Raw genomic sequence first — 16,712 nt, 5'->3', positions numbered from 1 at the left:
TGGGTTTCATCCTTGCAGAACCTCAGGTGGTTGAATGATAACAGGAGACCCGTTATTTATTCAATAGGGAGAAGATGAATGGACGTGGAGGGCTCCCTAACATCGGGGAATGAATATGGTGGGCATTAGCCAATGCGAAGAAAATGAAAGCGAAGCCAGAAAAGCAAGTACTATGTGGAGAGCTGGAATTTCAGATGTCACGTGTACCAGTTGTGTGACCCTGAGGGTGCATGGCTGAGGTTCAAGGGAAAGTCATGGACATGAGGACGTCAAGCGACCGAGGCCAGATTGGCCTGAGGATGTTAAAGTCTCCCAGAATCCAGGGCGGCGCGGTGAGCCACGTGACAGCCCCCCTTGATTGCTCCACAGTGAAGCATAGTCGAGAAGATGGCGGCCCAGCGAGAACCTCATCGAAGTAGGTCTGTACACACAGCAGCGCCCAGTGTGCAGGAGGGCGGTGAGGAGCGAGGGGGACGCGGCCCGTTCCTCCGGTCTGGACAAGGATAGAGGAGGAGCTGTGGGAAGGGGCGAGATATCAGAGTCTGGGTGGTGTGCGCCACCAGCGGACTACTGAAGGGGCTGGATGTCAGAAGCTGCGCGTCGCTCCGGCCGATTACTCGTTCTGTGTCCCCAGTCGGAGCCCAGTTTCCCAACACGTATCAAAGGGCCCGGGGTAGAGTTTTAACGCTCCTTCCAGTTAGGGGACTCGAGGGGGACGGCGACGGGGGCCGCGACGGGGTGAAAATGGCGGAGGGCCAGCCGGGCCTTGAACGGCGGGGCAAGCCCCGGCAAAGCCCTCTAGTGGCGTCGCGCGTCTCCACGGCGACGGGACGCATGGCCCAGACAAGGGCGGAGCTTCCTGTGGGGCGGGGCATCTCTGTGACGCCAGGGGCTGGGTCTAAATGGCGAAACCCGAGAGGCTCCTGGGGGGGTTTGAACTGGCCAATGGGCGAGCTGCCGACCGGGTGTCGGAAAAGGAGGCGGAAGCGGGGAGGAGCAGCCGCGGGAGCCGCACAGCATCCGCCGCGGCGTCTCCATGGCACGGCCCTGGCCTCCGACTTCAACGACTTCATAAGGAGGCGTTTCTGGGCGCAGCCGTGTCGCTCCTGGTGAGAGGCCGCCGGCAGGCGGGACCCCGGGCGCTTCGGGGCGCCCCGCCGCCGCCGCCGGGCTGGGTCCCGGAGGGAGGGATGGCCCCCGCCGCTCCCCCTCCCCCCCGGCCGCCCCTGCCTCCAGCCCTCCGGCGCGCTCGTCCCGCTCCCGTCAGAATGTGGCCCCCGCCCCGCCCCCCGGCGCGGGCCCTCTCCTCCTCCGGCTAACGGGCGGGCCGGCCGCCTCCCACCTGACCTGGCCTCCGGCGGGACTCTACTCCCACCTCTGCCGCCCTCCGGCGGGGCCTCGCCCTTCTCTCTATGGGCAGAAACTGGTCCCCTCCTGCCCGCTGGTGGGTGGTCGTCGTCTCTTCCCCGCCGTCGGAGGCTGGCCCCGCGCCCCTTGCCCGCCGGTGGGCGTCGCCCCTGCCGCCTCTCCCTCCCAGCGGGCCTCGGCTCGGCAGTTATTTGTCCGCGCCTCGTAGGCAGTGCTGTTTCCCCGGGGCCGTCTCCCTGCCGCCCAACCCCGCGGGAGCGGGATCACCAGCCCAGGGGGCCTCCCCGGGGGTCCCATCCCGCTCCCTGCACCACCCGGCGTCCGACCCGCTCTAAGTCGGATACTAAGTCCTGGCGGCCGCTGGCTGTTGCGCCCGGGAGGATTTTCCCTTCGCCGTCGGGGGTACCCACTTGTCGCCGAACGCCCCTTTCTCCTGCAGCTGCCGCCCCTATCGCCTTCAAATACTATTGGTCCTCTCCGGGTTTCTATTCTGCCGGGAACGCCCCCTTCTCCTAGGAGACCCTTGCCCTGGCCCCGCCCGGAATATCCCTCCAGCTCCCTTCTCGGATTCCGGCCCTTTGGGGCCCACTTGGGGACCTGGCGGTTCTCGCCCTCCACGCACGCCAGCCAGCACCTCAGGTTTTCCCTTTGACTGCCACCCACCACTCCTGGATGGGGCCTGGGCGTGGTGGTCCTTGTCCTCGAAGTTCCGCCCCTCGCCCGTCCCCAGGGAGGGGAGCTTCCTCCGCGCCCCCTACCCACCTACCGGCCGTCCATGCACTGCCCCGCAAGTCGCTCAGCCTCTCCTATCTCCCCCCCCCCCCCCCACTTTGGCAGGACAGTTGCTGTGCGACTTGGACAGTAGAGGAGCGCCTCCCAAGTTTTCATCCAACTGCCACCCCCAAGGCTTCCACCCTCCTCCCCTCAGAGAGGACGTTTGATGCCGGGCCCCTGAGATTGTTATTGACAAGCCCCTCTGGGTCCCCCTGAGCAGAGCCTGCTGACCCAATTGCCCACCTTTGCGGCTTTGATGCCTAGCATGTCTGCCTCATCCTCAGGCGGCTCCCCCAGGTACTGCGGAAGGGCAGGGAAAGGTGGTCAGGGGCCCTCAGGCCAGGCTCACCGGGGGCTTCTCTTTCCAGCTTCCCTGTTCTGTGTATTGAAAGTCTGGTCCAAGACATTGAGAAATCATTTTGAAAGGGAAGGAGGAAAAAAGTGCAGGCAGGCCATCCCAGTTCTGGCTCCCTCTTGCCCTCCCTCCCCAGGTGCCCCAGTTCCCAGGAGCAAACAGGGTCACCATTGTTGGAGTAGGAGGCATGCAGGTCCTTTTTGAAAGAGGGCTGCATGTAAATAACAATGATGTGGGAGGTGGATTTGTCAGTTAACAAGGTGTCGATGCAATCCAGGTGATTGCATGGCAAGCCTGATGAGGGAGAGAGATTTCCCAAATCTGTTGGCTTTTAAGTGAGGAGGGGGGAAAAAACCTGTCTACTTACTCAGATTTGGTATTCCTTGCCCAAATGACTAGTAGGGCGCAATAAATATTTTTTTTTCTTTTTCATCAAAGCGTAATAGACGTGCAGCAAGATGCATGCTACAGTGCCCGAGAATTTTTATGTTGCATCTTTAGGTTACATTATTTTCCCAGAAGTATTGATGGGGAGGGCGAAGCCATATTTTGGGGCTGTCAGGAGGTAGTGGGATGGATCAAATGAATTTTCCAAGTCCCTTTCCGTCATGGCCTTCTTGACTCAGACGCTCTGCTGCAAAATATTGGAGATTAAACTTTTTTTATATTTGCAAATCTGGTGATGGGGTTGTTTATGTGTAAGCAGGATGAATTGCACATATTATTAAAAAAAAAAAAAAACCTCTCTAAAACAAAAATAACCCTGCTTTTCAAGACGTTAAAAGGTAGAAAGAGGGGCGCCTGGGTGGCGCAGTCGGTTAAGCGTCCGACTTCAGCCAGGTCACGATCTCGCGGTCCGTGAGTTCGAGCCCCGCGTTGGGCTCTGTGCTGACGGCTCAGAGCCTGGAGCCTGTTTCCGATTCTGTGTCTCCCTCTCTCTCTGCCCCTCCCCCGTTCATGCTTTGTCTCTCTCTGTCCCAAAAATAAATAAACGTTGGAAAAAAAAAAGGTAGAAAGAGGGATATTTGGGGAAATAGTAACTTTTCTTCATCTTACTTGAATGTTTGTTAATTTTATGAAATTTGAGTCACAGTGACTTTGTTCCTGGGCCTGCTGGGTTTTTGTTTTTGTCTTTTTTTTTATGTTTTTGTTTTTGTTTTGTTTTTTTTTTTTAGAGAGAAAGCTCTCAAGCAGGGTAGAGGGGTATAGGGAGAGAGAGAAAAAGAGAGAAAGAATCTTAAGCAGGCTCCATGTTCAGCTCGGAGCCCGATGCGGGGTTCAATCCCAGGACCCTGGGATCTTGACCTGAACTGGGATCAAGAGTCGGCTGGTGAGCTGAGCCATCCACACACTCCCCTGCTTCTTTTTATGTCTGTCATTCACTGAGCATTTTTCCAGGGCTGCCTCTGCTCTAGGCACAGTCCCTGAGCACTTTCGTCCTTGGCCAAGTTAGTACCTTGCCCGTGGCTCCCGTGCCGCCTGCTTTTTGCCACTCGACAGACAGGATGACAGCTGGGCGTTTCAGCAAAAGGTCGCAATATGTGCAATGCAGTGGCAGGTTACAGGGTCAGCCCTGTGAATGCCCATCACCCCCTGTTTCCATCCCGCTGCCAGGCACACCAGGCGTGCTTGGTGCTCGTGTAAAGGGAGCCAAGTGATTCCAGACTGGTTCTCCTAGTCATAAGCTTGTGTGTAATTTCGGGAGATCTAAGAACTAGAAGAGCCGTATTTTTCCGCTTACAATCTGGTTCTTGTGCCTGGGTGCAGGTTTCCATCGTGTGGGAAGAACGGAGTAACAAGTCTCACGCAGAAAAAGGTCTTGCGGACACCCTGTGTTGCGCCCAGTGTGACTGTGACGGTAGGTGACGCGCACACGGAGCAGCCCTCGGGTCTGCGGCCCACCACCAATGCTTTTGCACACCTTTTCCAGTACCTGCCTTTCCCTGCTGGCACCACTGTGGCCCCTCGCTCTGCTGGGTGCTTTCATGCCTGTCCTGCTGATTGACTGGGATGGTTTTTTTTCTTTTGCTTGTGGTCCAGCTGCTGGGTGTGAGGAGGTTGTCTTAACCTAATCCTTCCCAGTTCCAAAAAGCTTGAGAAAACTTCCAAAAAGAAAAAAAAAAAAAAAAAAAAGAAGAAGTAGAAGAAAAGAAAAAAGTCAAAGAATGGGGAAGGGATAGTTGCTGGGGGGATGGCGGGGGGGGGGGATGGCAAGGGGTGTGCAGCTGGGGGTTCTGCCCTGCTTATATTTTCTTCAGAATCTATGCAACCTTCTCATCTCAGCATTTCCTATCGCTTTCTGTGGTCGTCCTCTCTCACCTGCCTGCTGCCTGATTTGTTTTGTGCTCTAACCGTTCTGTGAGTCTCCTGCGCTAATCTGCCCGCCCAGATTACCGTGCAGAAGGATTCTCCTGCCCTCTCCCACTGTGCTACACTGAGTCTGAAGAAAAGCTGTGCATTCCAGCAGGCTTGGATGGAGATTCAGCGCTGAGGACCCTGGGGCTGGGTTCGGGTTCTTCTGCGGAACGTGCGGGTCTGGCAGACCCCTCTCTTGAGTGGACGTAGATCTTCCCAGTGGTCTTCAGCTGGGATCTCTGCAGCAGCCTGCGGGAACAGCACCGCTGCCTTCGTTCCTGCCCGCATGCCAGTAATTGGTAGCTGTCCTGCTCGCTTGCTGGCTAGGCTTTCGGTGGCCCCCAGAGGCTCTGAGCTCTGGTTTTTATGCCCGTTTACTCATCCACAGATCAACCTTTTTTGTGTTGTCCTCCCCCGCCTGCCAGAAGCGAACCATGAAGGACCGCTCTTCAACTCCCCCCTTACATGTTCACGTGGATGAGAACACTCCTGTCCACGTCCACATAAAAAAACTCCCGAAACCATCAGCAACCAGCAGCCAGGTAGGAGCCTGCCGGCCGGGCGAGGTTAAGGCTGTGGAGCAGGGGGCCACCTCCCAACCCGGCCACCTCGCGCCTCAAACTCCAAAGGTTTCCGAGACAGATGCGCTTGCTTTCAGAGGTCAGCTGCCTGCTTAGAAGGTAGGCGGCCCTTGATCCAGAAACGGCAGCAGCAGCCTTAGTCAGAAGAGGCTCCCCTGCGGAGTTGGAAGTGGGTGCCACCAGAGTGACACCACGGCCGGCTGTGTGGGGAAGTGACCCTGGGTTTGTCCCTTTCCACAGAAATCTCATAAGCGCGGAATGAAAGGGGACACCGTGAATGTGCGGCGGAGTGTCCGGGTGAAAACCAAGGTACCTTGGATGCCCCCTGGAAAATCATCCGCCCGGCATGTGGGATGCAAGTGGGAGGTAGGCTCATTCTCGTTCAGGCTTTCCTTCTCGGACTGGTCAGGGTCTAGCAGGCCTCAAACTCGGTATGATTCAGGGTCAGCGGTAGCTCTTAGGGATGTCCAGTAGGTCCAGTAGGTCCTGCTAAACCCTGAAGGCACATGATGTTCTTGGGTCCTCACAAGACTGCAGTGTGGTAGGTCTTGCTCTCCCAATGTACAGATGAGGAAAGCAAGGTTCCGAGAGGTGAAGTCCCAGAGAAAGCAGCAGCAGAGCCTCAGTTGGGGCTCAGGGCTGTCTCATGCTGAAGGGTGCACCCTTGGCCTCTCTGGTTTGTACGTGTGGAGCCACGTCTTTTCCCGTGTAACTGGGACCGTATCTGAAGCGTAACTTAAACGTGTACCAGAAATGTGCCTATCTAAGAAAGCACCGCCTCTTTCGAGGCAGTCCCCACGAGAGATTATGCGTGTATTCCACAGCTGTCCCCCAGGCTGCTTCTGGAACTGGTTAATCATTGCCTTCCGTATGAGTTGTGAAGGTGCCAAGAGAATTACTGTCCTCTTTTTAGCCGTGCCTCAACGTGTTTTGCGTGTCCGTCCATCCATCCATCCATCCACGCAGTGATTCTTGCGGCATGACATTTATCGAGACTTGGGCCAGACACTGCCGGGCACTGGGGTGACAGCCGCAGACTGGCAGGTGCACCCTCCTTAGGCTTACATTCTAGTCAATTGCAACAAGAAACGTCAGTGACGAGACAAGACCTTTTGGCTGCATTTTAGACAAAGGTCTCATTATTGGGGCAGGTAAAAAGGACCTGAGGCTGCTTCCAGATGATGCCTGCCATTTTGAAACAGTCTTTTGCTGGTAGTTTGTTACTTCTTTTTGTTTTTGATAGTTTATTACTTTTAAAAGTAGAAATAAAAAGTGAAAGTAATTACTCTGAAGTCCTGCTTCATGGGTTTGACTCCCTGATTTATCAGTTTTCCCTAAGAGATAAAGGGAGAATGGGGTATTCTAGGGAGTAAATGAGAAGTGTTCTAACCAGTGTGTGTGTTTGTGTGTTTGTGTGTGTGTGTGTGTGTGTGTGTGTGTGTGTGTGTGTGTGTGTATTTACATAAGAAAGATTGGAATTAAGGGCGCCTGGGTGGCCCAGTTCGTTAAGCATCCTGCTCTTGGCTTCTGGAGCCCCACACTTTGGGCTTTGTACTGACAGCACAGAGGCTGCTGTGTCTCCCTCCCCCCCCCCCCCCCCCCCGACTAGCACTTGCACGCTCTCTCTCTCAAAAATAAACAAACATTAAAAAAATTAGATAAGGTGGCTCAGTCGGTTGAGCGTCCGACTTCAGCTCAGGTCATGATCTCGCGGTCTGGTCCGTGATTTCGAGCCCCGCATCGGGCTCTGTGCTGACAGCTCAGAGCCTGGAGCCTGCTTCAGATTCTGTGTCTCCCTCTCTGCCTCTGCCCCTCCCCCTCTTGCACTCTGTCTCTCTCAAAAATAAAAAAATAAACATTAAAAAAAATTTTTTTAAGTTAAATAAATACATGAATACACTTAAAAAAAATTTAATGCCTTTTAAACAAGAGGGAAAGAAAGCTTGGAATTAAAACGCTGTCTTCCATTTTTTACCACATGTACCTGACTAATCAGTTAGATGTAAATGAAAAACAACTATGTTTTAAAATACAAGCTGTCATTTTTATTGAATGGAATATACTGTAACTGAAAAGCTTACTGATATGTTGGCAAGGGTAGGAGAAGTCAGCAAACTTTTTTATACTGTTTTGAGAGGATTGGTGAAATCATTTAACAGTTCTGGGGCACGTATGTAAACATTGATGCTAGGTTTTATTTTTAAAAAATATTTCTTAAGATTTTTTTATTTTTAAGTAATCTCTGCACTTAGTGTGAGGTTTGAACTCACGAACCCAAGATCAAGAGTTGTACAGTCCACTGACTAAGCCAGCCAGGCACCCCAGGGATCCTGTAGTTTTATACCTAGGAATTGATATTGTAGGGATTTTTTTGTTTTTTGGGTTTTTTTTAAGTTTATTTTGGGAGAAAGGGAGAGAGAGCACACAGGGGAGGGGCAGAGAGAGAGAGAATCCCAAGCAGGCTCCCTGCTGTCAGCATGGAGCCCGATGCAGGGCTCGATCTCATAAACCTCAAGATCATGACCGGAGCCGAAATCAAGAGTTGGACGCTTAACCACTTAACCGACTGAGCTGGGGTACATGAGTACAGATATCATGTATAAAGATGTTTGTAAGAAAGAAATTTTGGAAGCAACCTAAATGTCTATCAGGAGGGTATTGGTTAAATTGTGATATATCCATGCAGTGGAATACCATACAACTGTTACAGTGATGGACGTAGATATTCATACATGATCATGAAGCACGGAGCTGCACAGCGGGTGGAGTTTGGCCCTATTTGTCCAAACAAGGGCATCTGTGGGTCACCTGGCTGGCTCAGTAGGCAGAGCATGTGACTTTTTTTTTTTTAATGTTTATTTTTGAGAGAGAGGGAGACAGTGCACGTGGGGGAGGGGCAGAGAGAGAGGGAGACACAGAATCAGAAGCAGGTTGCAGGCTCCGAGCCATCAGCACAGAGCCCGACGCGAACTCGAAGTCACATGCTGGGAGATCATGACCTGAGCCACAGTCGGGTGCTTAACCGACTGAGCCACCCAGGTGCCCCTCTTTATTTATTTATTTATTTTTGTTAGGTTTATTTTGACAGAGGGAGAGTGACGGGGGGAGGGGCAGAGAGAGAGCAAGAGACAGAATACCTGCTGTCAGTATAGAGCCCGATTCAGGGCTTGATCTAATGAACCTCAAGATCATGACCTGAGCCTAGATCAAGTGTCAGACACTTAACCTACTGAACCACCCAGATGCCTCAGAGCATGTGACTCTTGATCTTGGAGTCTTGAGTTCGAGCCCCATGTTGGGCGTAGAGCTTACCTTAAAAAGAAGAAAAAAACAGGATGTCTGTATCCATGTGTACATACATGTGTTTGTATATGTATAACATTTTCTGGAAAGATAAATAAAAAGTAGTAAGCAGTGACCACCTCTGGGGTTGGGGGGCCCTTGAAGGTTTAAAAATAAACCTTAAAGGTTTATTTTTTATTGTCTGCTTGAATTTCATTATAACAAGCATACTATGTTTTATAATTAAAAATGCTTTTTTAAAAAACAGAAGACTTAGTAGTTTTTGAAGTCTACATTAAAGATCTGCCACTATGGAAACTGGCTTCCCTACTGACCTAGGTTGCTAGGACCTGTGGTCCCCCCTGGCCTACTTTCAGTTCTGGGGCCCCAGAATCCTAGAAATGGAGGAGCTCAGAGAGGTGACTTCTGTCTCAGCAGCTGTATTTCATGATGTCCCCTTGAGCCAGTGCCCTTCTCCTTCCCAGTGGTACTCTGTGTTTCTGGGAAGACCCAGCCTGACCTTTCCCATTATGGGCAAGCGAGAAAGGAAATGTGGGGTGAGCTGGATGTGGACCCCAGAAGCTGCTGTGTATACGTGGGGGTTCTTGTTTGATTTTTTAAAAAATGTTTATGTATTTTGAGAGAGAGAGAGTGAGCATGGGAGAGGGGCAGAGGGAGATTGGAGAGACAGAATCCCAAGCAGGCTCCACGCCATCAGCACAGAGTCCGATGTGGAGCTCTATCTCACCAACGGTGAGATCATGAGCTGAGCCAAAATGAAGAGTCGGTCGCTTAACCAACTGAGCCACCCAGGTGCCCCCTTGTTCGATTTTTTTAAAACCCCTTCTGGTATATAAGATTGATTGCCTTTGGGAGAAAGGAGGTGTGGGTTTTTTTCTCTACCCTATTTTTATTATTTTTAAAAATTTTTTTGAATGTTTATTTAGTTTTGAGAGAGCGACAGAATGTGAGTTAGGGAGGGGCAGAGAGAGAGGGAGACACAGAATTCGAAGCAAGCTCCAGGCTCTGAGCTGCCTGCACAGAGCTCAAGGTGGGGCTCGAGCCCACAAACTGTGAGATCATGACCTGAGCCGAAGTCGGACGATCAACCGACTGAGCCACCGAGGCACCCTTCTACCCTATTTTTAAAAGTGATCTGTTTTTGTTATGAAAAGTTGAAAATTCAGAAAAATAAACCATCACCTGTCACTTTACTACTTTAATGTGACTGCTATTAAGTTTTAAAAGCTTTTTCTTAAAAAGTGCAGGAAAGTACACACATCAGAAGTATACTGCTTGACTGATGAATTTTTACAAACTGACTGTATCTGTGTAACTAACTACCACACCACTTAAGAAACCACATCATCATGAGCTTCCCCAGAAGCTCCCCTCTGGTCCTAATGCTGTCATTACCACCCCTGTGGGGAACCACCCTCCTGAGACTGCTAATATTTTGGTACATTTACTGTCACACTTTTTCCTATGCATACTTTTGGGTTTTAAAATACCATTGTTATCATACTATATATTGTCCTATTACCCTCCTTTTATTTTTTATTTTATTTGTAAAAAACTTTTTTAACATTTATTCATTTTTGAGAGAGAGAGAGAGACAGACAGACAGAGCACAGTGGGGGAGGGGCAGAGGAAGAGGGAGACACAGAATCTGAAGCAGGCTCCAGGCGCTGAGCTGTCAGCACAGAGCCCGACATGGGGCTCAAACTCACAGACCATGAGATCATGACCTGAGCCAAAGTGTAATGCCCAACTGACTGAGCCACCCAGGCGCCCCGTATTACCCTCCTTTTAAATATTGCCAACTTTTTTTTCTTAAAAAAGCAATCTGCAGTCACTGTTGAAAAATTAGAAAATCCAAACCAGCACAAGAAAGAAAGTTAAAAAAACACCTGTGATCCCAACACTCTGAGAAGAGCTCTGGAACTTTTTTTTTTTTTTTTTTTTTTTGAGGGAGAGAGCAAATGCAAGCACAGCAGGGGAGGGGTAGAGAGAGGGGGCAGAGGATCCAAAGCTGAAGCTGGTTCTGTGCTGACAGCAGGGAGCCCAATGCGTGGCTGATACAGGGCTTGAACTCATGGACCCAGCGGTCACGACCTGAGCCAAAGTCAGACACTTAACTGACTTAACCACACAGGTGCCTGACCGCCTTGGAACTTCTAGGTGGAAGCCTTCCTGATCTTTTCTTACGAAGAGACTCCTTGTTTTGATTTTTGTAACAGTGGGATTACTTAGTGTATTCTTTTTGAACACACTCTGATTGTATTTATATTGTATCTTGCTTTTTTTTTTTTTTTAAAGACAGTATTCCATTGTGGGTATATTTGTACCACGATGTATTTAACCAATACTATCTTGTCATACATTTATCTTTATCCTTGCCTTGATATTAACTATTGATTCACATTCTTAGACATTCTTGATAAGTCCCTAGAAATAGAATTTCTGGGACAAAGGGCACATGCATTTTTTTTTTTTTTAACGTTTATTTTTGAGACAGAGACAGAGCATGAACGGGGGAGGGTCAGAGAGAGGGAGACACAGAATCCGAAACAGGCTCCAGGCTCTGAGCGGTCAGCACAGAGCCCGACGCAGGGCTCAGACCACGAACTGCGAGATCATGACCCGAGCCGAAGTCGGACACTTAACCGACCAAGCCACCCAGGCGCCCCCACATGCATTTTTAAAATTGTACCCTGAAAGTCCTACTTGTCTGGTATTAGAGTCATACTCTTATTTTATTTTTTTCATTTTTAAACGTGTATTTTATTTTTGAGAGAGAATGAGAGAGAGAGCATGTGCTTGAGGGAGGAGTGGACCAAGAGAGGGAGAGAAAGAATCCTAAGTAGGTTCTGTGCTCATGTGGAGCTCAGTCTCATGAACCGTGAGATCACGACCTGAGCCAAAATCATGACGCTTAACCAACTAAGCACCCAGGCGCCCTGAGTTATACTCAGTATTGAATACTTTTATTCCTGATATCTGGCACTTGAGCTTAAAAGGAGCACAGAACTGAACAAATAATAAGAAATAGCAAGTACTTAATGCACCAGAATAAACCCGGAGACTGAGTCAAGTTGAACATATCAAAACCCATGGAAACCCTGGCTCCCAGATTATAATGTCTTTCTTCCTGGAATCTTACAAGCAAAGAGTCATACAGCTTGACATAATCTTTTCAGGGGGGCACTTGCATTTTGTTTAAAAAATATGTTTTTTATGCTGATGTATTTAAATATTTCCAGACATCATACCATTCTACCCCTCAAGTATTCAGTATGTGTTTCTAATAATTTTTTTTTTTTTTTGCGTAACCAAAATAACAATGATTAGTCCTAAAAATTTTTTTTTTCTTATCATATATCTGGTCCACATCACATTTACCCACTCGTCCCTAGAGTGCCTTTTATAGCAGATGTGGGGTACCTGCAACTGTCCACTGTCATGCATTCATATTCATTTAAAAGGCTTTTGACATACTTCACTTCTGCCTTTGGTATATGAAAACATCTATTGCCCCAAACTTTTGCCATCTTGGGTATTGTGACTATTTGTGTCAGTTTGTTCTATCCTTTATTTTAAACTTGACATTGTAACACAGGCTTATTTCTTGGTAGAAAATCTTCAGAAACATCACGTAAACAGGGGTAGGTAATGTCCATCGAGAAGGCGCGGTGTGCTCTCCGTCCTGAGGTCCCTGTGGTCGGCCCTCGGCATTTTAGCCCTTCCTGCCTCCCCTGGACAAGCAGGTGGCTCTGGAGCTGATGGCTGTGGCTTTGCCTTATGAGTTCATGTGTCTCTCCCTCCTCTGCATCAGAATCCGCCTCATTGCCTGGAGATCACGCCACCATCTTCAGAAAAGCTGGTCTCGGTGATGCGGTTAAGTGACCTCTCTACAGAAGATGACGACTCGGGTCACTGTAAAATGAACCGTTATGATAAGAAGATTGACAGTCTAATGAACGCGGTCGGTTGTCTCAAGTCTGAGGTGAGGGAGGTAGGGGGTAAAATAGCTGTTGGCCTGAGGGTGTGAAGGGCAGCGGGTCCTGGTGACCGCTTCCTTCAGGCTGCCTGCCCACAGGCCTCCTGCCCTTCCCAGCAGGCTGCCCCAGGGCATTAGATGCCACTGGGGAGGTAGCCGGGGCAACCTGGGACCCCTCTCCATCAAGCGCTTAGCCCAGGCGTGGCCCCGACCCTCCTGGTGCTCTGTACGGAAGCCCTGGTTTGATCTGGCCCAACAGTAAATGAAGCCGGTGGTGTTATTGTCCCCGTTTTGGAGACGAAGTGACTGGGACGCTGGGACCTCTGTTTCCCAGTTGACACAAAAGTTTTAAAAAAGAACAAAGCCCCAAAGAGGTGAAGGAAGTTTGTCCTCAGTTGGTGGGCCATGCCCTTAATTGGAAACGACCTGGAAGTCCCTGGCCCCCAACCGGGAGGGTGGCGGAGCTGGCGTAAAGTTCGGGTCTCGAGTGCTAAAGTGGCCTGTGTCTTTAATCCCCCACCCTGCACTTGGGGCCCGTGGGCCCTCCTGGGGAACCTGGGGCTGGCCACCTGGCAAGCCCTTTCTCCACAGCCCGCAGTGCGTGGGCCTTTTTGTGACATCTCTCCTGCGGTGTGCCAGCCGAACCACGGTCTGTATCCTGGCCCTGTCCCCAACCAGCAAGTCACTTAGGCTCTGTGTACTCGGTTTTCTCTGTCATGAGGAAACGAGATGAGTAGCGTCCGCCCAGAGAGTCTGTGGGATGATTAACTGAGGTTGCAGCCAAGTGGACCTAAGTGACCTATGTGTCTGTCAGTCGGAGGCGCCCTTCTCTGGTCCAAAGTGATGGGCCTGGCGATGTGCGGAGGAGGAACCTCCCCTCAGTGGCCCCTGCCTGCGTGCCCCTGCACAGGTCAAGATGCAGAAAGGTGAGCGCCAGATGGCCAAAAGGTTCCTGGAGGAGCGGAAGGAGGAGCTGGAGGAGGTGGCCCATGAGCTGGCCGAGACGGAGCACGAGAACACGGTGCTGAGGCACAACATCGAGCGCATCAAGGAGGAGAAGGACTTCACCATGTAAGGCAGCCCTGCCCCAAAGTGTGCTCCTCCCACCAGGCGGGCCCGGGTGCTGCCCCCGGGTCACAGCATACCCAGGCTTACGGCTGTCCGGCAGTCACACGGCTAGCTACCCTATGGCGCCCGTGGTTCATGCTGTGAGGGGAGACGAGGACCCCCATAGAGTGCAGCGGGGGCAGGGAAGCCTTTCCGGAAAAAGCAACATTTAGGGAGAGTCCTGCAGAGTAGTTAGGGGAGGTGGGCAGTAGGTGCTGGGGAAGAAAGGATGCTGGATCTCGAGTGAAAGCCCCTACGGAGGAGTTTGCAACTGAGAAATGGAAGGCAGGCAGGAAGGAGGAGAGGGGGCGGGCAGAGGGCAAGGGGCGCCATGGAGGTTGGCAGGGGCCGCTCTTAGCGGTCGCTTGAAGGGGTTTCCACTGAGCGGCCGTGGAGGGGTGTTCAAAGCAGGGCGCGGTGCGGCCAGGCTTGGCTCCGGTGTGAAGAGTGGATGAGAGGCTCAGAAGCGGATCTGACGGTGGTGGCTTCGAGGCTGTGGCAATGGCCAGGGACAGAGATGATGCTAATGACCAAGAGGCAAGCAGGGCCACAGATGCCATAACGTCACCTGATGTGAAGGCGCTGCTGTGGGGCCCAGGTGGCCTCCCAGGGGCCATCCCTCCCCCTCCCCCACTGTCCCCTGGCCAGGAGATGAGCCTCGCAGGGCATTGTGAGGCGAGCCCAGAGCTATGGGTGGGCTGCGGCCTGGGAGGGCTCACAGAGCCCTATTCTCTCTGGCCCCAGGCTTCAGAAGAAACACCTCCAGCAGGAGAAGGAGTGCCTCATGTCCAAGTTGGTAGAGGCTGAAATGGATGGGGCTGCTGCTGCCAAGCAAGTCATGGCCTTGAAGGACACCATTGGGAAGCTGAAGACAGTAGGTGGCAGGCAGAGAACCACTCAGCCCTGGGACTGGGCCCAGAAAGGGGCAAGCTGCAAGCCGGGGAGGGGTCTGTACGCCATCATCAGGCTGACTTTATGACATCTCCAGGCCAGGGGAGGGCACACTGGACTCCTCGAGCCCCACCCCCACTCTTACTTCTGGGGCCTGATCCCCGAGGATGACCTCTGGTGGCCAGGGGCTCTGAGTTGACCTCATCATGGGTCTCCTGGGATCACAGTGAGTCAAGGCCTAAGTCTGATTGCTGCAAGTGTCAGCCACAGTTTGATTCCCGCGAGTATCGGCCACCAGGTGTCGTCCTCCTCCTCCACTTCTTCCAGGAAGTCTGCCTTAACTGCACTTGCCCATGCTGGGCACCCCGGCCCTTGTCCCTTGTCGTTCTCAGCTCCTGCCCCATCCTTGCAGGCCCACCTCCTCTGGGAAGCCTGCCCTTGACTGCTCCGGCCCTGTACACAGCGCTGGGCTTCTCACCTGGGCTTCCTGGCACCAGCACCTCTTAAAAGGGGCCTGGCTCCTCCCTTCTCCCCTGGCACCGTGTAAGACTGCCTGCTGTCTTCCAGGAGAAACAAATGACCTGCACGGACATCAACACCCTGACGAGGCAGAAGGAACTTCTCCTGCAGAAGCTGAGCACGTTTGAGGAGACCAACCGCACCCTCCGAGACCTGCTGAGGGAACAGCACTGCAAAGAGGTGAGCTTGGACTCAGCCGCACCCTGTGGCACCAAGGGCCCATCTGCTCGGAGCCTCCGTCCCCCCTGTTCCTCGTCTGGGAAATGAACGTACTATCAGTGCCTGGCCTGACCTGACGAGACGTTCACGTGAAGTGTTGGGCACCCCGGTTGATGGGTGCTGCCTTGGTTGTCAAAGCTGGACCTGGTGGCTCAGGAAGGACCTGAGGAGTCCGGGATGGGCTCGGCCCCTGGTTAAATGGAGGACGGGTAATGATTAGTACCAACGGTAGGGCTGCACTTTTCTTAAAAGATGGTCTCTGAAAGATATTCTATATTAGCAAATGATTCTGAAAAGACTGATGGCAAAAACAGCCATCTTCCTGTTTGGTTCAAATCAAAGAGACCATAGTGTCTTTTGTTTTGTTTTGTTTTATTTTATTTTATTTTATTTTATTTTATTTTATTTTATTTTATTTTTATTTTATTTTATGTTTAGCATTGTGAACTTCTTATTTTTTAAAAATTAGTATTTAATTCATTGTGTTTATTTTTTAAATTTTTATTTAATTTTTTTAATTTAAAAATTTTTAACGTTTATTTTATGTTTGAGAGAGAGAGAGAGAGACAGAGCATGAGCGGGGGACGGACAGAGAGGAGGGGAGACACAGAATTCAAAGCAGGCTCCAGGCTCTGAGCTGTCAGCACAGAGCCTGATGTGGGGCTTGAACTCACTAACTGCGAGATCATGACCTGAGTTGAAGTTAGATCATGAGACCTAAGCCGATGCTTAACCGACTGAGCCACCCAGGCACCCCTGTTTATTTAGTTTCAAGGTAGGCTCCACACTCAATGGGAGGCTTGATCTCACAACCCCAAGATCAAGAGTTGTTGTTTTACTGATTGAGCCAGCCAGGTGCCCCCCAATGAGTATGTAAAATAAGGAATATAAGCAGTGTGCTCACAGACCAGGCTTCCAAACAAAATCTTGTCTGAGTCATTAAATGTCTCCTTTGATGATAAGCTTATCAGAGGGATCCTTTCTCTCCAATCTGATAGTTTTTTATCACTTACATATATATCTGAGCAACATATAGTATTGTTTTGCATGTTTTCAAACCTTACATAAATGATATTGTTCCATATGTGTTCTTCTGAGTTGCTTTTTTCACTCAAAAAATATTTTTTAATGTTATTTATTTTTGAGGGGGGGAGAGAGAGAGAGAGAGTGAGCATGTGCGAGAGAATGGGGGAGGGGCAGAGAGAGGGAGAGAGGGAATCCCAAGCAGGCTCTGCACTGTCAGCCCAGAGCCCGATGTGGG

At 51.0% G+C, this 16,712-nt stretch overlaps 1 protein-coding gene across 23 annotated transcripts in view; it reads left to right on the top strand.

Annotated features, from left to right (window-relative positions):
• The first annotated feature begins 354 nt into the window (after positions 1–354).
• Positions 355–16,712, top strand: part of ODF2 (outer dense fiber of sperm tails 2) — a 35,239-nt gene continuing 18,881 nt past the window's right edge. Inside the window, exons 1-9 of one of the 23 annotated variants that reach the window (XM_027035276.2) lie at positions 355–419; positions 2,206–2,439; positions 4,265–4,355; positions 5,278–5,394; positions 5,674–5,799; positions 12,551–12,721; positions 13,626–13,786; positions 14,567–14,696; positions 15,281–15,412. In XM_027035276.2, coding sequence (XP_026891077.1) covers positions 2,399–2,439; positions 4,265–4,355; positions 5,278–5,394; positions 5,674–5,799; positions 12,551–12,721; positions 13,626–13,786; positions 14,567–14,696; positions 15,281–15,412 — 969 coding nt within the window. In that variant the 5' untranslated portion in view covers positions 355–419; positions 2,206–2,398. Of the gene's footprint in view, positions 420–930; positions 1,110–1,288; positions 1,445–1,869; positions 2,008–2,205; positions 2,440–4,264; positions 4,356–5,240; positions 5,395–5,673; positions 5,800–12,550; positions 12,722–13,625; positions 13,787–14,566; positions 14,697–15,280; positions 15,413–16,712 lie in introns of those variants that run through there. The other 22 variants (XM_027035274.2, XM_027035278.2, XM_027035273.2 and 19 more) reach the window with 22 other exon arrangements.

The sequence above is a fragment of the Acinonyx jubatus genome, chromosome D4 (genome assembly GCF_027475565.1).
Source record: "Acinonyx jubatus isolate Ajub_Pintada_27869175 chromosome D4, VMU_Ajub_asm_v1.0, whole genome shotgun sequence".
Taxonomy (NCBI): Eukaryota; Metazoa; Chordata; class Mammalia; order Carnivora; family Felidae; genus Acinonyx; species Acinonyx jubatus.
Note: the sequence above shows the minus strand (reverse complement) of the source record. Positions and strands in the feature narration are given on the sequence as shown.